This window comes from Sorex fumeus, unplaced genomic scaffold (genome assembly GCF_029834395.1).
Source record: "Sorex fumeus unplaced genomic scaffold, SorFum_2.1 ptg000265l, whole genome shotgun sequence".
NCBI classification, from domain to species: Eukaryota; Metazoa; Chordata; class Mammalia; order Eulipotyphla; family Soricidae; genus Sorex; species Sorex fumeus.
In genome coordinates, this window is record NW_026606322.1 from 298,489 (window position 1) to 321,742 (window position 23,254).

A 23,254-nucleotide genomic window follows, 5' to 3' on the forward strand; every position below is an offset into this window, starting at 1 on the left:
AAAGCTTTTCCAGGAAATTGAAGAAACAGAAACTCTCCCAAAGAGTTTCTATGAAGCCCATATCTCCCTAATACCAAAAGGAAACAAAGACACCACAAGAAAAGAAAACTACAGGCCAATATCACTGATGAACACAGATGGGAAGATTCTCAACAAATTACTAGCAAATAGAATACAAGAACTCATCAAAAATATCATACACCATGACCAAGTGGGATTCATCCCGGGGATGCGAGGATGGTTTAACATTCAGAAATCAATCAACATAATCCATCATATCAACAAAAGAAAAGGTAAAATCTATATAATCATATTAATAGATGGACAGAAAGCATTTGACAAGATCCAGCACCCGTTTATGATGAAAATAATCGCCAAAATGGGTATAGAGAAGACTTTCCTCAATATAGTTAAAGCCATCTACCACAATCCTACAGCAAGCATCATCCTCAATGGGAAAAAACAGAGACCCTTCCCTCTAAGATAAGGGACGAAACAAGGATGCTCACTCTCTCCACTGCTGTTCAATATAGTACTGCAAGTACTTGTAATAGTGGTTAAGCAACAAAAAGATATTAGGGCATTCAGGTAGGAAAGGAAGAAATCAAGCTTTTACTATTTGCAGATAATATGACACTATACTTTGAGAACCCTAAAACCTCTACCAAGAAACTCCTAGAAACAATAGACTTGTATGAAAAAGGTGCAGGCTATAAAATCAATATCCAAAAGTCCTGCCGCACCCCTCTCTTGACATCAACGATCACTTCTTTGTAGAATGGTGAGATCCTGGTAGTGAATCCGCAATACAGCTCACGGAGGATCCTGATGTATTGGGCTTGAATGCCCTGATTGGCTAGGGCTTCAATGACCCCTTCCGTCTCAAGAGAATCAAAGGTCTTCTTTAAATCAATGAACGTTAAACAGAGCAGCATCTTGAACTCCCGAGAAACCTCAATGAGCTTGGTTATCGTGTGGATATGATCGATGGTGTTGAATCCTTTGCAGAACCCGGCTTGCTCGCATGGTTGTCCTTCATCTAGTGTTCTGTAAATCCTATTTAGGATGACTCGAGTGAACAACTTGTAGATGACAGACAATAGGCAGATCGGGCGCTAGTTGCCAATGTCATGGATGTCTCCCTTCTTGAACAGTAGTACGATCCTGCTGGTTTTCCATTGGGACGGAACCTTGCATTCAGACAGGTAGCGAGTGAAGAGCCGAGCCAGTGTATTGATGAGTACTGACGGCAGGTTCTTCAGGTGTTCAGGTCTGACCTTGTCTGGGCCGGGTGCTGTTTGCTTCTTTACCGACGAAATGGCGTGTCGGATTTCAGAAGGGAGAACGTTGGGAACGACATATCCATCCTGTGGAATTTGGTATGTCGGCAAGTGGACATGGCTATCGAAGAGATTTGAGTAGAAGTCATGGATAATCTTCTCCATTGCCGTTCTGGAGGATGTGATGGATCCATCAGGACGTCGGAGGGCAGTCATCTTGGTCTTATAGTTGGCGAAGGACAGGCGGGTGTTACGAATACTTTTCCCGGCTTCTGCCACATCTACCAGTACTTCTGCTCTTCTCTCTTTGACGTCTTCCTTGATCGCATCTCTGCACTGTTTTGCGAGCTCGGACGTTAGCTTGCGGTTGCCTGAGGCATGCGCCAAACCACGCTGGCGAATTAGATCAAGAGTTTTCGAAGATAGGCGACTTTTTGTGGCTATCTCTCTCTTGGCGTTCCTCGCACATTCATGGAGGTGCTGAACCAGTCGATCGTATTCCTCGTCAATGTTGTCAACAATGGCATCTTCCCATGTTGCCACAATAGTACCAAAGAGTTCCCAGTTGGTGGTCATTCTGGGAGTTCTCTTTTTGAACTTTGCAGCCCTTTCTCCCCGCTCTGTGAAGTAGAATTTTGCACGAAGGAGACGGTGGTCCGATCCCGTTCGAAATTTTGAGACAACAGCGACATCAGTCAGGCAAAACCGTCGATTGAATATGATGTGGTCTATTTCGTTGTGGAATCGTCCACCGGGAGACTCCCATGTCCATCGTTTAGATTCAGTGCCATCCTCGAGAACATCATGCGACGACTGGAATGGGAAGGAATGGGAGTGAAGATAGATGGTCGGCAACTACACCACCTCCGCTTTGCTGATGACATTGTTTTAATAACACCAAACATCAACCAAGTGGCACAAATGCTGGCCGACTTTGACCGTGAGTGTGGAAAGGTAGGACTACAGCTGAATCTTACGAAGACAATGTTTATGAGAAACAGCCTTGTTCCTGACGCCCCATTCGCTCTCAATGGAACGACCATCTCCGAATGCAACAGCTATGCATACCTAGGTCGAGAGGTCAACATGACAAATGGCCTGGCACCCGAGCTGCACAGGAGGAAGAGAGCGGCTTGGAACACCTTCAAGAACGTCGAAGAAATAGCTAAGAGGACGAAGAACCTCCGGCTCCGGGCACATCTCTTTGATTCCACTGTTCTTCCTGCATTAACATATGCCTCAGAGACCTGGGCCCTACGCAAACAAGATGAGAATGCTATTCAGGTCTCCCAAAGAAGAATAGAAAGAGCTATGCTTGGAATATCACGTTTCACTCAAATGAGAGAACGAATCCGGAGCTCTGACATCGGTCGACGATCAAAGATCAGGGACGCTGTCTCATTTGCCAAGGTGTCGAAAATCAGATGGGCTGGTCACGTAATGAGATTTAAAGACGACCATTGGACTAGAGCTGTCACTGATTGGATTCCACGGGATGTCAAAAGACCGCGTGGCCGCCCACCTACCAGATGGTCAGACTTCTTCGTCAAGATCATGAACGATCGGTTTGAGGCCCTTCATGTTCCCGGAGCGAACAGATGCCATTGGGCTACACTAGCACGCGACAGGGACAAATGGAGACGTTACTGGCGCCCGCTCGAGCAAATCGACGACTAACGGGAAGTTAAGTGATTAAGTGATCCAAAAGTCCATGGCTTTCCTATACGCAAATAGTGAGAGACATGAAAGTGACATGAAAAAAACAATTCCATTCACAATTGTGCCCCAGAAAATCAACTACCTAGGAATCAGCTTAACTAAGCAAGTAAAAGACCTGTACAAAGAAAATTATAAAACGCTACTACAGGAAATAAAAGAGGACACAAGGAAATGGAAAGATATCCCCTGCTCATGGATCAGGAGAATTACCATTGTCAAAATGGCAATATTTCCCAAAGCATTGTACAAATTCAGTGTGATCCCTATATCGTAACCATGACATTCTTCAAAGAAATGGAGCAAACACTTCTGAAATTCAATGGAACAATAAGCCTCCACGAATAGCTAAAGCAATTGTTGGGGAAAAGAAAATGGGAGTAACCAACCTTCCTAACTTCAAACTGTAATAAAGAGCAGTAATAATTAAACAGCATGGTACTGAAAGAAAAGCAGACCTGCAGACCAATGGAACAGGTTTGAATATACTGACATCTCCCCCCAAACATATGATTATGTAATCTTTGATAAGGAAGCAAAAAACGTTAAGTGGAGCAAGACAAGCCTCTTTAACAAATTCTGCTGGCAAAACTGGACAGCTACATGGAAAATATGGGCTCAGATCTCTGTCTAACACCATGTACAAAAGTAAGATCAAAATGGATTAAAGACCTTAACATCAGACCAGGATCCATAAGGTACATTGAAGATAAGGTTGGCAAAATCCCCATGACATTGAAGCTAAAGATATCTTCAAAGAAGACACACCACTGGCCAAGCAAGTGAAAACAGATAGACAAATGGGACTATCTTAAACTAAGAAGCTTCTGCACCTCAAAAGAAATGGTGACCAAAATACAAAGACAGTATGCAGAATGGGAAAAGATATTCGCCCAATATCCATCCGACAAGGGTATACAAAGTGCTGGTTGAGATCCACAAGAAGAAAACATCCAACCCCATCAAAAATGGGGTGACAAAATGAACAGAAACTTTCTCAAAGAAGAAATTCAAATGGCAAAATGGCACATGAAAAAATGCTCTACATCATTGATCATCAGGGAGATGCAGGTCAAAACAACAATGAGATATCATCTGACACCACAGAGACTGGCCCACATCTAAAAGAACGAAAGCAACTGATGTTGGTGTGGATGTGGTGAGAAAGGGACCTTCCTTCACTGCTGGTGGGAATGCCGTCTGGTTCAGCCCTTTTGGAAAACAGTATGGACGATTCTCAAAAAATTAGAAACTAAGCTCCCATTTGACCCAGCAATATTACTCCTGTGAATATATCCCAGAGAAGCAAATAATTATCATTGAAGTGACATCTGCACTTTTTTGTTCATTGTAGCACTGTTTACAATAGCAGAATCTGGAAAAAACCTGAACGCCCGAGAGTAGATGACTGGTTAAGGAATCTTTGGTACATCTACACAGTGGAGTACTATGTAGCTGTTAGACAGGATGAAGTCATAAAATTTTCATACAAGTGATACTACATGGAAAGTATCATGCTAAGTAAAATGAGTCAGAAAGAGAGGAACAGACATAGAAAGAATGCATTCGTCTGGGGAACATAAAGTAACAAAACAGGAGTAACACCCAAAAATAGCTGTTATAAGTACCAGGACGTTTACTCCATGGCTTGGAGGCCAGCCGCACATGCTAGGGGGAAAGGCAGCTCAGATAGCAAAGGGAGCACCAAATAAAGGGTGTTGCGAGGATTCTCTCAGGATGGGAGATGCATGCTGAAAGTAGACTATAGACAGAACATGATTGCCACTCAATGCCTCTTTTGCAAACCACAGCACCCAAAAGGAGAGAACTAAAGGGCATTCCCTGCCACAGAGGCGAAGTGGGATGGGGGGAAGCGGTTAGGAGGGATACTGGGATCATTGTTGGTGGAGAATGGGCTCTGGTGGAGGGATGGGTACTCGATCGTTGTATAACTGAAACCTAAGCACAAAAATTTGTAAATCTACAATTGTACCTCATGGTGTCTCACTAATAAAAATTTTAAAAAAATAATGGTGAGGAGTGGGAGATGCAAATAAAAACAAGAATGAGATTTCACCTTACCCTACAGAGATTGGCACATATCAAAACGTGTAAGAACAACCAGTGCTTACATGAATATAGGAAGAAAGTGACTCATTCATTGCTGGTGGGAATGCAGACTGGTCCAGCGTTTTTGGAAAACAATATGGACATTCACGGCTGGAGCAATAGTACAGCGGGTAGGGTTTTGCCTTGCACATGACAGACTTGGGTTCAATACCTGGCATCCCATATGGTCCCACAAGCACCTTCCGGAGTAATTCCTGAGTGCAGAGTCAGGAGTAAACTCTGAGTATCGTTGAATATGACTCAAAAAATTGAATCAAAACAAAATAAAAAACAATATGGAAATTCCTCAAAACACTATTTATTCAGCTTCTTCAGACCCAGCAATGCCACTTCTGGGAATATACCCCCAGGATACCAAGAGGAAAAGTAACATCAGCACCTGTATGTTCAATGCAGCACTGGTCAGAATATCTAGAATTTGGAAACAACTCCATTTTCCTAGAACAGATGACTGATTAAAGAAAACTATGGCTCATCTACACAATGGAGTACTATACAGCTATTAGGGAAAAAATGAAGTCATGAAATTTTCTTATAAATGGATGGGCATGGAGAGTATCATGCTGAGTGATAAGTCATGCTGAGTCAGAAGGAGAGGAACAGGTGTAGAATGACTGCACTCATTTATCTGATTATATATATATATATATATATATAACCATTGTATGAAACTATCAACCAAGGACAGTAGAAACAAGGGCTAAGACGAATGGTCCACACTTGGAAGCCTGCTTTAAGGGGTAGGGGAGAGGGAAGTTGGGATAGAGAAGGTACCATTATGACAATGATGGTTGGAAGGGATCGATCTGGACGGGAGATGTGTGCTGAAAGTGGAAAAGGACAAAACATGATGTCTCTCAGTATCTGTATTGTAAACCAAAAGTAGAGTGAGAAAGAGAGACAAAGAAGAAATGTGCCTGACATAGAGGCAGGCTGGGGGGACAAGAGGGAGGGAAAGAAGGATACAGGGGATATTGGTGGTGAGAAAATGAACACTGGTGGAGGGATGAGTGTTGAAGCACTGGATATACACTGGTGGAGGAATGAGTGTTGAAGCACTGGCTGTACACTGGTGGAGATGAGTGTTAGAACACTGGATGACTGAAACCCAAAATAACAAAGACTTTGTAAACTATATCTCATGGTGATTCAATAAAGAGTTTCTTAGATTAAAAAATATGATGATAAATAGAACTTGTCTCAGTTTAAGACCCCCGGGGTTGGGGCCGGGGGGGGGGGGGGGGAATCTACTGTTCATTTGCTTTGTTCAGTGATAAAGAAAATTATTTTTAATATTAAAATATATAATATATCCACCCAGGTCAGTTTTCCCGCTGCTTCTCAAACCTGGGATGTGGATTTCACCGTGCAAGCCCCCAGGCATCCCCCCTACGCCAGGAGACAAAGCAGATCTGAGCCTCTCTGCCTCTCCCTTTCTGCTGCCCAAACCGAGCTGGTGTCTTCTCCCCACTCAGTCTTTACTCCCCAGAAACACACCAGGTATCCATGGGGGTGTGGCCACTTTAGAAGTGGGCGTGGCTTTTAAAAGTGGGCGTGGCCTAATTTTCAGCGGGCCAAGGCTTATGCGGCCGCAAGTACTTTACTCAAACCGAGAAATCTAAACCCTACACCTACACACCAACATGAAGAAACAATGCAAATCCCCGCCACAGAGAGACGATGAGGAAACAAGTCCAAAAGCCTCAGTAGGTGCTAGCCACCTTAGGGACCTCTCTGACAAAGAATTCAGATATGAAGTCATTAAGATGTTCAATCAACTCAATGAAACAGTCAGACAGATATCCGCTAAATTGAAAGAGGACATGAAAGAAACACTTGATCGTACAATCGACAAAATACAGGAAGAAATGAGAGCAGAAATTGGAAAGCTTCGCACAGAAATGGTACGGATCAGAGATTTCATAGATGAAATCAAAAACTCAGTCTGTGCCCTCAAAAATAGAATGACCACAGCTAAGGAAAGAATCAGTGAGCTGGAAGATCAGCTCCAACAAGCCAACACACAACAACAAATAGTGGCAAAGGACCTCAAAATAGCTCTACAGAGAATCAGGGTCCTAGGAGATGATTCCAAAAGAAACAACATTAGAATCATTGGACTACCAGAAGCTCAGGGAAACAATCCCAAAGAAAAAACCACAGTTAAACAAATCATCGCTGAGGAATTCCCAGAGCTCCACAATACAGCCATTCAGATTCACGAAGTCTGAAGGGTGCCAGCTAAAAGAAACCCTAACAGAAACACTCCAAGACATTTTATAGTTAGAATGATCGATGCTGCCTATAGAGACACAATACTGCAAGCAGTAAAGGCAAAAAAGGAAATCACATACAAAGGAGCTCCCTTTAGATTCACAGCAGACCTATCAGAGGAAACACTCCAAGCCCGAAGGCAGTGGCGAGATATTGTGAAAAAACTCACTGAAATGAATGTTTCACCAAGAACACTCTATCCGGCTAAACTCTCACTCAAAATTGAAGAAACGGTACACTATTTTCTAGATAAACGGCAGCTCAGGAACTTCATAGACTCAAAACCAAACCTAAAACAAGGGCAAAAGGGGCAACTATAAGACAAGACAAACCCTACAACCACAACACACACTTACAGAAAGATGACACAAAACCCCATGACCATACTCTCTCTCAATGTCAACAGTCTAAATTCACCATTTAAGAGACACAGAGTGGCAAAATGGATACAGAGACAGAACCCAACATTCTGCTGCCTAAAAGAAACTCATCTCAAGACTTAGAGCAAACACAGACTCAAAGTCAAAGGATGGAAATCAATTCTACAAGCAAACAGCTCCTGCAAAAAAGCTGGGGTGGCCATACTAGTATCCGACAACATTAATTTCACCTTGGAAAAGATTAGAAGGGACAATCAAGGCTATTTTCTCTTCATCAAGGGATATGTACAACAGGAAGAAATCATGCTCTTAAATGTATATGCACCTAATGGGGGAACAGCTAAATATTTAAAACAATTGCTAACAGATTTTAAGGAGGACATTGCTAGCAACACAATAGTACTTGGAGACTTCAACATCGCCTTACCACCTCTGGACAGATCAAGAAGAACAAAACCCAACAAGAAATCATTGGCTTTGAAAGAAGAAATAGAAGAGAAAGGGCTTATAGACCTATACAGGGCTTTACAACCCAAAAAGAAAGAATACACATTCTTCTCCAGTGCACACAGAACATTTTCCAAAATAGACCATGTGCTAGGACACAAAACATACCTCAACAGTATCAGGAAGATAGAAATAGTATCAGCCATCTTTTCAGAGCATGATGCACTGAGGATAGAAGTGAATCACACACAGACACAGAGAACCAAATCAAACACCTGGAAATTAAACAACTCAATGCTGAACAAAGAGTGGGTCAGGAACGAAGTCAAGGACGAAATCAAAAGATACCTGGAAACAAATGAGAATGAAGACACAAGCTACCCCAATCTATGGAATGCAGTGAAAGCCTTATTAAGGGGAAAATTTATAGCTCTGCAAGTATATCTTTGATCTGTAGAAAGGATTCACATAAACAACTTGACCTCACAACTCAAGACCTTAGAAAAGGATCAACAGAAAGAGCCTAAATCAGGCATAAGGAAAGAGATCATAAAACTTAGAGCAGAAATCAACGACATGGAAACCAAAGAAACAATCCGAAAGATCAATGAAACCAAGAGCTGGTTCTACGAGAAAACAAACAAGAGAGATAAACCACTAGCAACCCTCACAAAGAAAGAGAGAGAGAGAAACCTAATAAACCAAATCAGAAATGAGAAGGGGGATATCACAAAAGAAACCAAAGAAATCCAAAAGGTCATCAGAGAAAACTTTGAAAGTCTGTATGCCACGAAACAAGAGAACCTAGAAGAAATGGACAAATTCCTGGACTCCTATAATCTCCAAAAGCTGAATCAAGAAGAGCTGGAGTATCTGAATAGACCTATTAACATCAATGAAATCGAAACTGTAATCAAAAGTCTTCCCAAAAACAAAAGCCCAGGTCCAGATGGATTCACTAGCGAATTTTTCCAAAGATTTAAAGAGGACCTATTGCCAGTACTTCTCAAGCTTTTCCAGGAAATTGAAAAAACGGAAACTCTCCCAAACAGTTTCTAAGAAGCCTATATCTCTCTAATACCAAAAGGAAACAAAGATATCACGAGAAAAGAAAACTACAGGCCGATATCCCTGATGAACACAGATGCGAAGATTCTCAACAAAATACCAGCAAATAGAATTCAACTACCCATCAAAAAGATCATACACCATGACCAAGTAGGATTTATCCCAGGGATGAGAGGCTGGTTTAACATTCGGAATTCAATCAACATAATCCACCATATCAACAAACCAAAAGATAAAAATCATATGATCATATCAATAGATGCAGAGAAAGCATTTGACAAGATCCAGCACCAATTTATGATGAAAACCCTCGCCAAAATGGGGATAGAGGGGACTTTCCTCAATATAGTTAAAGCCATCTACCACAAGCCTACAGCAAGCATCGTCCTCAATGGCGAAAAACTGAGAGCCTTCCCCCTAAGATCAGGGACAAGACAAGGATGCCCACTCTCTCGACTGCTGTTCAATATAGTACTAGAAGTACTTGCAAAAGCGATTAGGCAAGAAAAAGATATTAGGGGCATCCAGGTAGGAAAGGAAGAAATCAAGCTCTCACTATACGCACATGATATCATACTATACTTAGAGAATCCTAAAGCCTCCACCAAGAAACATCTAGAAATAATAGGCTTGTACAGTGAAGTTGCAAGCTATAAAATCAATACCCAAAAGTCCATGGATTTCCTGTATGCAAATAGTGAAAGAGAAGAAAGTGACATGAAGAAAACAATCCGTTTGCAATTTTGCCCCAGAAAATCAACTACCTAGGAATTAGTTTAACTAAGGAAGTAAAGGACCTGTACAAAGAAAACTACAAAACGCTACTTCAGGAAATAAAAGAGGATACGAGGAAATGGAAAAATATCCCCTGTTCATGGATCGGGAGAATTAACATTGTCAAAATGGCAGTATTTCCCAAAGCACTGTATAAATTAAACGCAATCCCTATTAGGATACCCATGACATTCTTCAAATAAGTGGAGCAAACACTCCTGAAATTTATATGGAACAATAAGCCCCCACGAATAGCTAAAGAAATTCTTGGGGAAAAAGAAAATGGGAGGAATCAACCTCCCTAACTTCAAACTCTACTACAAGGCAGTAATAATTAAAACAGCATGGTACTGGAACAAAGGCAGAGCTGTAGACCAATGGAACAGGGTTGAATATACTGACATCTCCCCCCCCAAGCATATGAGCATCTAATCTTCGATAAGGGGGCAAGAAAAGTAAAGTGGAGTAAGGAAAGCCTCTTTAACAAATTGTGCTGACAAAACTGGATGGCTACATGCAAAAAAATGGGCTCAGATCTTCGCCTAACTACATGTACAAAAGTAAGACCTAAGTGGATTAAAGACCTCAACATCAGACCGGAATCCATAAGGTACATTGAGGAAAAAGTTGGCAAAACCCTCCATGACATAGAAGCTAATGGTGTCTTCAAAGATGTCACACCGCTGGCCAAACAAGTGAAAACAGAGATAGACAAATGGGACTATCTTAAACTAAGAAGCTTCTGCACCTCAAAAGAAACAGTGACCAAAATACAAAGACAGTCTACAGAGTGGGAAAGGATATTCGACAAATACACATCCAATAAGGGGTTAATGCCAAGGATATACAAAGTACTGGTTGAACTCCACAAAAAGAAAACATTCAACCCCATCAAAAAAATGGGGAGATGAAATGAATAAAAACTTTCACAAAGAAGAAATCCGAATGGCTAAAAAGCACATGAAAAAAAAAAATGCTCCACATCATTAATCATCAGGAAGATGCAGATAAAAACCACAATGAGATATCATTTCACACCACAGAGACTGGCCCATATCCACAAGAACAAAAGCAACCGGTGCTGGCGTGGATGTGGTGAGAAAGGGACACTCCTTCACTGTTGGTGGAAATGCCAACTGGTTCAGCCTTTGGAAAACAGTATGGACGATTCCCAAAAAATTAGAATTTGAGCTCCCATTTGATCCAGCAATACCACTCCTGGGAATATATCCCAGAGAGGCAAAAATGTATAGTCGAAGTGACATCTGCAATTGTCTGTTCATTGCAGCCCTGTTTACAATAGCCAGAATCTGGAAAAAAAACCTGAGTGCCCAAGAACAGATGACTGGTTAAAGAAACTTTGGTACATTTACACAATGGAGTACTATGTAGCTGTTAGAAAAGAGGAAGTCAAGAAATTTACATACAAGTGGCACGACATGGAAAGTACCATGTTAAGCGAAATGACTCAGAAAGAAACTGATAGACATAGAAAGCTTGCATTCATCTGGGGAACATAAAGTAAAAAAATAGGAGACTAACACCCAAGAATGGCCGAAATTAGTACCAGGAATTTTACTCCATGGCTTGGAGGCCAACCACGCATACTAGGGGAAAAGGGAACTCAGATAGAGAAAGGAACACCAAATAAAGGTGGATCTTGGGAAGATCCTCCCAGGATGGGAGAAGCATGAGGAAAGTAGACTATAGACTAAACATGATTGACACACATTACCTCTTTTGCAAACCACAACACCCAATAAGAGAGAGAGAACAAAAGGGAATGCCCTGCCACAGAGGCAGGGTGGGATGGGGGGTGGAAGGGATACTGGGATCCGTGGTGGTGGGAAATGGGCACTGGTGGAGGGATTGGTAGTTGATCATTGTATAATTGAAACCCAAGCACAAAAATGTGTAAGTCTGCAACTGTACCTCATGATGTCTCACTATTAAAAACATTTTTAATATAAAAATAAAAATAAAAACAAACAAAAAAAAACAGAGGCAGGCGTCTAATTCCTCATGAATACTTTTATCATTGAGAACACAGATCACCAACAATGTGTATGTCTGTGTGTAAATGTGTGTGTGTAGCATACTATTTCCAGAAGAGAGTGCCGCTATGGATATGTCCTCATAAAATTACATACAAATGTGGGGAGTGGGAGGGATACTGGGATCCGTGGTGGTGGGAAATGAGCACTGGTGGAGGGATGGGTATTTGATCATTGTATAATTGAAACCCAAGCACAAAAATTTGTAAGTCTACAACTGTACCTCATGGTGTCTCACTAATAAAAATTTTTTAAATTATAAATATAATATAAAAGCCTTACAAATTTAAATCCTACTTCTATCATTAATTAATAATGGACTTAAACAAATTATTCACCTCCTCTAAGTCATTTCTTTATAAGGGAAATGGGAAAAATAATAAACCAAGAATCCACCACATTATTCAATGTGACCACATTGATCAAGCATTTATAAGCCTTTCTAATGGAAAATAAATTAGGTAAGCTACTTCTGACAACAGGTCACTCCAAATAAAAATCTAAAATTTAATTTTTAGTATTTAAAATTGAATCACAAAAAATTTGAACAGAATAACAAAAAGGAAAGTAATCCACAAAATGGGATAAATAATTTGCAAGTCATATTGATAAAGGGAATTATATCGAGAGAATTAATATAAAGAAATATTAAAATAATAAAAGGATAATTTTATTGGGCAAAAAATATAAACCAAAAAAATAATGGTATGTGAATATGTATTTGAGGTTAAATGTTGTGTTAGGATACAGTGATCACATACATAGATGCACTCAGTTCCCCCACATAATTGACCAACCCTTAGTAAGTGCTTTGGTGAGGGACCATTCTTCTAGGGAAGCAGTTTTACATCAGGGGAGGAGAACGTAGAGGTCAACTGCTCTTTCGATTCTGCCTTAGAGCTAACCTTTAACAACTATCGGGACTGCAGTATTGTACTGGGTGTTCAGTGCTGAGGATACTCACAGTTGCATCTTGTACATCGCCTTTAACCACCAGAACCCTCAGGCCTCCTGGAGTGATCAGAATTTGTCTGTTTCCAGGATCCTTCTGTGAATCTGGCAGGACAGAAGTTGGAACAATGGGCTGCGAAGCAGTACCAGGCAGGGTGTGGTTAAATGAAGTTTTCACAGTTTCAGCAAAGGCCATAACAGTTTTCTCAGCTGCGTCTACAAGATAAATCTCTTTCAAGGTGTGTCCCTCCCACTCAAATTGGAAATATTTCTTGATGGCCGAGACAATGATATGTGTACATTGGCTTAAGGGGAAGCCAGCACCAGTGCCTATGGCAGGGATGGCAATGGAATGGTATTTGTGGTCTTCAGCCAAGCGCAGGCTTTCCTGCACAGCTCTTCTTAACACGTTTGCACAGTTCTGGGCCTTAGCCTTCACCCACCTGGGTCTGACTGCATGGATCACGTGGTCATACGGAAGATTTCCAGCTTTAGAGATGGTGGCACAGCCCGGGAGAATCTTGCCCTGGCTCTTCACTATCCGGTCACAGTCACTTTGGAGCTCAGGGCCCGCGGCTTTGGAGAGAGCAGCCGCAAGGCCCCCACTGTGCTTGAGGTCCCTGTTGGCCGCATTGACCACCACTTCCACCGGAAACCGGGTCAGATCACCCTGCTGCACACTCAGTGACACCCCAGGGGACACGTTCGTCCTGAGGTAGCACTTCTGGCCGTCACTGTCACCTCCCTTCTTCTCTTCATTCTCCTGAAGTTCAATAAAACAACCAAACTGCCTTTTCACCTCACTTTTATAAAACCGAGCTTTTTCCTGGAAGAATTGTCTGGCTCCTGGCTTGTCAGTCTGGAAACTTCTAATACAGACTGAGTCCCTGGCGTGCTTGAGAAGGTTCATTCCCTCCCCAACTAGGTTCTTGGGGCCAGTTAGTAAAATGCTTTTTGGGTTACTTTCTTTATTAAATTGTACCTGCACATTCTTTGCCTTTAACTGTTGGCACAATGTTTTCTTTTCTGATTTTAAATAATAAAAAACTAAGGTAGTATTGACTTCAATCAATCCCTTGATTACTGTATGTTTTTCCAGGAAGTCAAACAGAGAGTCGTAGACTTGGCTAACTTCTCTCACACAGCCTGCTATGATGACCTCAGCAGTGGTTTCTGAAGTTAACTTATGGAGTATCACAAACTTTAAGGAATAGTTATGTTGCGTGTGCAAAGTGCTGATGAGAGCGTTCCATTTGTTGCCATCAAGAACTTTACTGTCTTCAACCTCTATGCGCTTATAAATTAAGGCACTCATCATTTGTTTTTCAGCTTCTGCTAGTACTTCAGAAGAACAGCTGGTTAAGAGAACAGTCCTAGACTGTAGCTCATACACTGCAAGAATTTTCTGTGCTATAAAAAGAAACCTGGAAAATTCCCCACAGTCTACCTGTTGCAAAAACTGGAAAACCTCAGGGGGGACCTGAATGTTCTTCTGGGCCATGCTGAACACCTTTTCCTGGATTTCACATTTAAGTTTATACACATCTAAATGGGGTCCTTTGAAGTACAGGTGCTGAGAGGTTTCATCATAAGTCATCTCCATCTCTGGGAACTTAGTCTGGACACCCTCCAGTGTCCCACTTTGGCACAACAGACAATACTTCCCTGAAGAAACTTTCAGTTTTTCTTTCAGACTTTGCTGTTCTCTTTCAATTTTTTGAGCCATGCTTTTTATTAAGTTCTTGATTTTTGATTCAATATCTTCTACAATCTCTGACCTCCCCACCAAGGAAACAAGCTCCATAGATGTATCAAACTCAATCAAAAGCCTATCATCTTCTGTGTCTTTCTTTATGGTATCCCACATGATTGGATCCACCTTGAATGAGGTGACCTTGTATTTGGACCTAAGGTCAGAGAATATTGTGGAAACTTTCTCCTGCCAGGTCTTGATTATTTTCCTTCCCTGACTGAGTAATGTGTCCATAGGGTTGATGATAACTTCTCCATTGAGTTGGGACCAAATTAGCTCACAGTGACAATGTGCCATTTCATCATTTATCTCCCTAATTAGGTGATTCTTTTTCTGCAAGAACTTCCATAAGAGACAGTCCAATGATTCTCTGAACGGTGCTGGAAGTTTAATCAGAGGCTTCTCCTTTCCATACAAGGCTGTGCCCAGTGAGGTGTAGTATGGAAACACAGAGAGTGGCATGTTATCGATTTCAAGTTTTTTGGTCAAGATGGTGTCTAGGACTTAAGAGGAAAGAAATAAAATATATATCACAGTTGTAATGTATTTTCCATTGAAAACACTCTTTTCTAAGTAAGGAAATTCAAATAGTGCTCAAATATGAATGTTATAGACCATATTGTACAGGTATCTCATGTTTAATGGGTTTCAATACTTTCTAGCCAAGAAAAATCTATCTTGAAATCTGTCAAGCAAATTCATCTTTATTTTTCATCTACTAACAGTGTTTCTGATAGGTTAAAAAACTCACTTCTATTGTGACTTTCATTATATATTCAGTGAATTAAATTTGTTAGTTACCCACAATGATGCATGAACATCTTAAATCATAGACAACTTAAGAACAAGTGGATAGTAACATGCATATATAGATTTTTTTGTTTGCTTTTTGGTTTTTAGGCTCCACTTGATGGTACTCAGACATTACTCTTAGTTCTACATGCAGGAATCAATTCTTGAAGGGATCTGGGATCACATGTGGTGCCATGGGTTGTACCCAGATTAGCAGGATGCAAAGCAAGTGCTCTACCTACTGTACTATGCCTCTTATCCCCAACTTAAAAATTTTTTTGAAGCACCATGATTTCCAATACTGTTAATTTCATGCAAGTAATGTTCTAACCAATACCATACCCTCCACTAGAGAGTTTTTTCCTCCAAAATTATCTCCATATCTCCTTGCCTCCACCACTAACTGCTGTGGTAAGTGCAGTACTAAGGACCAGTTCTCATTTCTGTTGCATTGACTAATTTTTTGTACCTTACTTTTTTATTTTTTAAAAGAACATTAGAGAGATCTTTCTGTTTCTTTTCTTCTTTTTCTAATATCACTCAGCTTAATACTCTTTGGATCAATTTATTTAGTCACAAATTGCCTAATTCAGTCCCTTCTTAAACCCTAGTATTCCATTGTGAATATTTACCATAATTTTTTTTAATCTAGTCATCTGTTCTTGGACACTCCAGTTGTTTTCAGATTTTGACTATATTGAATAGTGCTGTAATGTACATAGGAACACAAATATCTTTTTGGAAAAGAGTCTTGGGTCTCTTGAATTAGATGTATAGAAGTTAAAATTTTGAGACACATGTAAGCTCAATTCTTAATTTTTGGAGAAATTTCCATATTGTTTTCCAAGAGTGGTAACACTAATTTATAACCATCTTGTTAGAAAATATATAGGCATTTTGTCACAAGTCTGTTGATAATATCTACTTCAGTGTAAGTGTTTTTGTTGTTCAAAATGAAACCTATCCAGGATCATGCTATATGCTTCTTCTTGTAAAATCCCACAATATTTATTAAGTGTTTGTACATTATTTAGGTTCCATTGATGCCTATAAAGGAAACTAAATGTAATAATCATCCTCATAGCTTACTATGTGTCACACTATTTCAAGTGCATCACCTGTTATTTTGTTCATTGACTCTCCCTTTGATGAAAGAGGGACTATATCTCTTATATTTTATACAAATAATAAAATGGAGGCTAGTATATTAGATAACTCAAAATGGGTAACATAGACTGTAAATATCTGAATTAATATTCAAATATCTGATCCCAAATCCCATGTTCTTGTCTTATCAGTGGTCCCACTGCCCCGTTGAGAGTCCTAACTTGCAATTTATATAAATTCTGACTTTTTTCCTGTTAAGGCTACTAAATCCCTCCAACTACTTTCAGTGGAACAGTTTCCAGGGCAGATGTTTATAAATGTGTATTTTGTGGGTGAGGGAGACATTCTGCTTCCAACCAGCTTCTAATTTTGTGTGGTTAGACAGTCACACTGGGTCTAAGAATTAAACAAGTTGGAATAAATAGTTAACAATCTGGGTCACGTGCTCAGCACTGATGGCTGTGGCCCTGGAGAGCCTTGAATACTACCACACCACTAGAGTGGCCATCGTGGCCACTGCAGGGCTGAGATGCACCTTATCCAAGACCCCAGCACTGCTCAGCATTGACCTGTCAACCAAGTTGGCCTAGGATCACTGGGCATGAGTCTTCTATACTCCATCAGAAACCCCACACCCCTACAGCCCTTCCATATGAAACAAACAAAAAACGCCCCAAAAACTTGGATTAAGAGAGTACATTTAGACGATGATCTCTTGTGGGTGATTGGTTCCTCGAAAGTTAACAAGGTTTAATGAAAAGAACAAGGGTTTTGGAGGCAGACATAGAGCTTCAGTTGCACAACATGGCCTCTGTCTCTGTATATGAGAATTACTAGAGGCCACCAACACCTTCTGAGCACATGCTGTGTCTAGAATATTATAGAAATCATTTCACTCATATCTCATAATGTTCTTCAAAGGTCAGTAGTAGCATATGCTCTCTTTTTCAAAAGCATAAAATGTAGTGTTAAAGTAACTAGCACAAGATTGCCGAGCCAACCAGAACCACAGTAAGGGAAATGCAAACTAAAACAATCATAAGCTATCACCTCACACCACAGACACTTGCACTCATCAAAAAGAACAACAGCAGCCAGTGTTGGTGAGAATATGAGGAAAACAGGACCCTCATTCACTGCTGGTGGGAATTTTGACTGCTCTGGCCTTTGTGGAACACAATGTGGACATTCCTTTAAAAAGTAGATATTGAGCTTCCATATGTTCCAGCAATTCTACTCCTAGGAATATACCTTAAGGGCCCCAAAACACAATGCAGAAAAGGCATTGGCACTCCTATATACAACCTGGAAACAACCTGAGTGCCCAAGAACAGACGAATGGATAAAGAAACTATGGCACATCTACACAATGGAATACTATGCAGTTGTAGGAAAAAATGAAGTCATGAAATTTGCCTATAAATGGATGGACATAGAAAGTATCATGCTAAATAAAATGAGCCAAAAGGAAAGGGACAGATATAGAATGACTGCATTTATTTGTAGAAGAATAATATCCATGGCTAGGGAAAAAACCAGGGGTTAGGAGGACTTGTCAAGTGCTTGGAACTAACCACAAGTGGGAGGGGTAGGAGGCTGAAGGTAGGTAAGATAGAGAAGAGACTGCTATGACAATAATATCTGGGAATGATCACGTTGGACAAGATCTGATGGTTAAAAGTAGGTAAAGGAATATTTTTGATAACTTTTCAGTATCAAAATTGCAGACCATAATGTCCAAAAGAAGAGAGAGAGAGAGAGAGAGAGAGAGAGAGAGAGAGAAAGCACCTAGAGGCAGACAGGGGGTGGGGTGTATGGGGGGGTGATTGGAAAAACCCTGGGGAAAATGGTGCTGGGGAATGTACACTGGTGGAGGGATGGGTGTTGGAATACTGTATGACTGAACCTTGATCATTAACAGCTTTATAAGGGTCTATCTCACAATGATTCAATTAAAAAGTTTAAAAAAATAAATGAGTAAAATTGTGCAAAGAAAATTCTTTTTTTGAGCAAATTCTTAAAAATTAATTAATTTATAAATTTTGTTCTTGTGCCACACCTAGTGGAGCTCAGAGTTTACTCATGGATCTGTGCTCAGGGATAACTCCTGGTGGACTAAGGAACCACATGAGGTTCAAACTGGGTTGGCTGTGTGCTCCAGACCCTGATCCAGATTTTATGGTTGAATAAAATTGATTTCAGTGGAAAGTGTCTAACTTACACCTCTCAAAGGATATGCATAAAAATATTGCTAAAAACAGTTTTAACTAAGCTTCATCTTAGTATGCTTCATTATTGATATTTGCTATATTGCTGAAATAGTCTACATAAAATATTTTTTGGCTTTTTTTGAGTTACACCTGGCGATGCACAGGGGTTACTCCTAGCTCTCTCAGGAATTATCCCTGGCAATGCTTAGGGGACCATATTGGATGCTGGGAATTGAACCAGGGTCAGCCGCGTGCAAGGCAAACGCCCTACCAGCTGTGCTGTTGCTCCAGTCCCTCTACATAAAAATTAATGTGAAAAGTAAATAGGAAATTTGGGGAAGTAGAGTTGTTAAATGTAGAGTCTGCAGGGTCAAACTGCTTGGATTTAAGTGCTGAAGAGAGAGAGAAAGAGAGAGAGGAAGGGAGAGGGAGAGAAAGAGAGAGAAAGAAAGGGAGAGGAAAGGAAGAGGAAGATGGAGAGAGAAGAAAAGTGCCTGATATTGGAGTGAGGGTCGGGGGAGCTGGGATCATTGGTGGTGAGAAATATACACTGGTGGAGGGATGGGTGTTGGAACACTGTATGACTGAAACCAGAGCATGAACATTTGTAACTGTGTATTTTATGATGACTCAATTTTAAAAAATGCTGTCTTTGTCATTTACTGGCAGTGTAATAGTGAGATTGTTTGCCCTCTGTGTCTCTGTTCCTTCATGTGTACACAAAGACTATAATAAGAGACATTCACATAAGAAAATATCTGAGACATCTGTGTATCTTAGACCACTGAGAGAGGGAATGAGAGTGTGGAGAGGTGAGCTCAGCCGTCAAGTGGTGCAAGAAGGCAGTGTGAATGGGGCCTTTTGAGAGTGCTCCTAAACCATTCCTGTGTCCTGTGGTCTAAAAGAGTCCTTAATTAAATAGCTCTTATTAGTCATTAGACATGTGAAACTTACACTCTGAGAAAGACATTCTGGGAGCTTATCTTACAGACTGGAAAACTTCATGCTGCTCTTTCCCAGGCCCCCAGATCATATTGGTGAAAACTTAAGGAGAATATGACAATAGTATTCTTTCGTCCTTTTGCCTAACGAACACCATGTCTTTGATCCTATTTTATTCATTCATTCCCATTTCCCAACTCAAAAACTACAGGAGACTTTTTTTCATGTGCCCCAGGAAACAAATTTTCCTAAGTGAGTAGCATACCACTTAATCTATGCCCCCTGACCCCCATTAATTCCAGTAACAGTGTTCCTTTTCCCCCTAAGTATTCTGGTTCCCTAATTGTTACTACTCCAGCCTTCACCTCTGACCTTTAGTGCAATCTCCTAGTTTGCTTTCCACATCAATGCAATCTCCAAAATGATTTTGCTCAAGAATTAGTGACCTTTGTCTACAAAAATCCTCATGGGTGTTTCCCTCAGCTTCCATAGGGCGTGACTTTCACAGGGACACTACAAAGACCAATCAGGCTATAATCCATGGACCATATAAAAGTCTGGTATATTGTCTTGGCCGGAGTTCAGGATGACGCAGCTGCCACCTGAACCCCTCTGCTCTCCTGAACCCAGCTCACCATCTCGCCTTAACAGCACGCAGCTCAGCACGCCAGGCATGGGACTCTATGCATGATCCCTACTGGACATCACCAGCTGTTTTGCAAGATTCAGACAGAATGGCGAAGGTGGGGTGCAAAGAAACTGTGGTGGTCGCCGCAGAGTCACCCCGTCTGGCCCGACTTGGCCAAGTCTCAGTGCCGTCAGGCATGGAGCCATGGCGGCAGTGTGCTCAGTGGCTCATCCACTGCAAGGTGCTGCCTGTCAACCACTGGGTGACCTGGGACTCGGCGCAGGTGTTTGACCTGCCGCAGACCCTGCCACAGACCCTCCAGGATAGGGTCCTGCTCTGTCAGCTGCTCAGCAACCTCCCAGCGCTCTCCATCAATCTCAAAGAGATAAACCTGAGGCCACAGATGTCCCAGGTGCTGCACAGAGACACAGGCCGTTGCTGTTTGTCAGCGTGCAGATCTTTACAACATGCCAGTTGACCAAAAGCTTGCATTCTGTATACTGGGAACACCTGTCAAGGCAATTAGAGTCTGCCCCAAAAGCATCCGTCCCTTTCAGAGAACCCGGTAAGCTATTGAGGGTATCCAGCCCAAACAGCCAAGCCTGGCAAGCTACCCATGACATATTTGATATCTTAAAAACAGTAACAATAACGGGCGTCATTCCCTTGACCCTGAAAGAGCCCTCAACACGGCAGTGTAGAGTAGGACGAGTAAGGAGAGGCTGCTAAAATCTCAGAGTCAAACTAGGCTGCCAAAACAAAGGACTAAAATGACTGTCTGTACTTTCAATGCATGCACACTGGCTTCAGAAGCATCCATCAAGGACCTGATGGTGCAAGTGCAGAAGAGCAAAGTACATCATTGGACTCACTGAGATGAGACCACGAGACATCAAAAGAACGCCTGGCCGCCCACCTACGAGATGGTTGGACTTCTTCGGTTGAATAATTTATGGTTGAATAAATGACTTGATGCTCTCCATGTTCCTGGATGAAGCAGACACCATTGGGCTACACTAGCACTTGACAGGGACAAATGGAGATGTTACTGGTGCCCGCTGGAGCAGATCGATGATCAACAAGATGACAGTGATACAGTGATACATATAAAACTACCCTATCTGAATGATGAAAGAGGATTCGCAGTTGAAAGGGGTAGTGAAGTTACTTTATGGATCAATGTGTGGTTCTGAACATTTCTCTTCCTAACCTTGTTGAATGAGAATATCTAACACATATACCACTAAAGCAAAAATCATTTTTTTCTAAAAAATGAGTAGTTTTAAAGACACCAAGAATTAAATTTGGGAGGAGGCAAATCTGGTGGTGTTCATGGCTTCTCCTGGCTCTGCTTTCAGTGATAACAATTAGCTGTGCTCAGGGAGCCATATGGAGTACCAGCGTCCAAACCCACCAGGTCAATCACATGCAAGGAAAGTGCCCTACACACTATATTATATCTCTGAGTCCTGAACTAAATATTTTTAGTAGAAAATCAAAGTGTTTCACACTACAACTTAAAAAAGCTTGACATTGTATCTTTAAAGTTGAATCACAAATTTATTGAGCATATAGCCCAGGTAAAGAGGCTAATTTAATTTCCAGTGACATATGGGACAAAAAATGAAAACTATAATAATAACTCAACTATATAATAACTCAATTATCTCTACTACATTCTAATAAAATTAACTTATTCAAGGTAACTTTATAAAATCAGGCTAAAATATATTACCTTCTCTTTCAAAGAATTCAATCAGAGCTGAACTCTCTTCAGGAAAACATTCAACTTTTGCAACTCTTCCCCCTCCACTTTGAGGATTTTCAAATAAATCTTTTAACTTTTGGTCACCCACAGTAGGTGGAAGATTTTCCACCCTGATTGTTCTTGTCTCTTCCAGAAGTCTTGAAGACAGTTGAGGATTTTTCATTTTACAATCATCCAGAAATTTTATGATATCTACAAATAAAAATAAATGAAGAAATAAGAAAGCTATAATCATGTCTTTATAATCTATAGAAGAAATGGAATCTTAACTGTGATAAAATGAGAAGTAAACTTTCTTTTTCAGAGGCTAAATTTTAATTTCTACATGAATTTACAGTAGCAATTCTAAAGCAATACTAAAACACTAAATCAGTCTATTCATGACAAACGTGAAAATTTTACCTGCCTTCAATCCCAACTCTCTCCAGCCTCCTTGATGTGGCATCAGAGTGCTATTCCTACAACACAAGCATTCTCATTTCCTGCAATTCTCAAATGCTGTCACAGCTCCTCATTACTTGCAAGCATGAGTTCATGCTTCTTGGTTAGGTTTAAAATGTCTTTGACTGTTGGACTCCAAACTAATTTTTGAGTATCACCCCTGTGTTGTTCATGGTACTTTTTTCTTCATATTATCACAAAGACTAGAATACAGTGAAAACTGTTTCTAATTATTCTTTTTCTGGGTGGATGGGCCTTACCAGTGGTGCTCAGTGTTTATTCCTGGCTCTGTACTCAGGGATTACTCCTGGCAGTGTTCAAGGAGTATCTGGGGTGCTAGTCTGAACTGGGTCAGGGTGCACAAGGCAAGCACACAACCTGCTATACTATTGCTCAGCATCTTTCTTTGAATACACAATATCCAGCACCTGAAATTTTCTTTCCCATGTATTTATCTTAGTCCTAAATCAGTCCAAGTAATTTTCAAAATAGCTAATATTGAGGATGGGTCTAAAAAGTTTTAGCACAGTATTTTCTAG

At 40.8% G+C, this 23,254-nt stretch overlaps 1 protein-coding gene across 1 annotated transcript in view; it reads right to left on the bottom strand.

The window, feature by feature from the left end:
- LOC130018619 (protein mono-ADP-ribosyltransferase PARP14-like) overlaps positions 1-23,254 on the bottom strand; it is a 159,984-nt gene that overhangs the window by 98,331 nt on the left and 38,399 nt on the right. Inside the window, exons 5-6 of the mRNA XM_056109406.1 lie at positions 22,242-22,466; positions 13,088-15,330 (exon numbers count right to left, since the gene is read on the bottom strand). Of these exons, the coding sequence (XP_055965381.1) occupies positions 13,088-15,330; positions 22,242-22,466 (2,468 nt within the window). The remainder of the gene's footprint in view (positions 1-13,087; positions 15,331-22,241; positions 22,467-23,254) is intronic.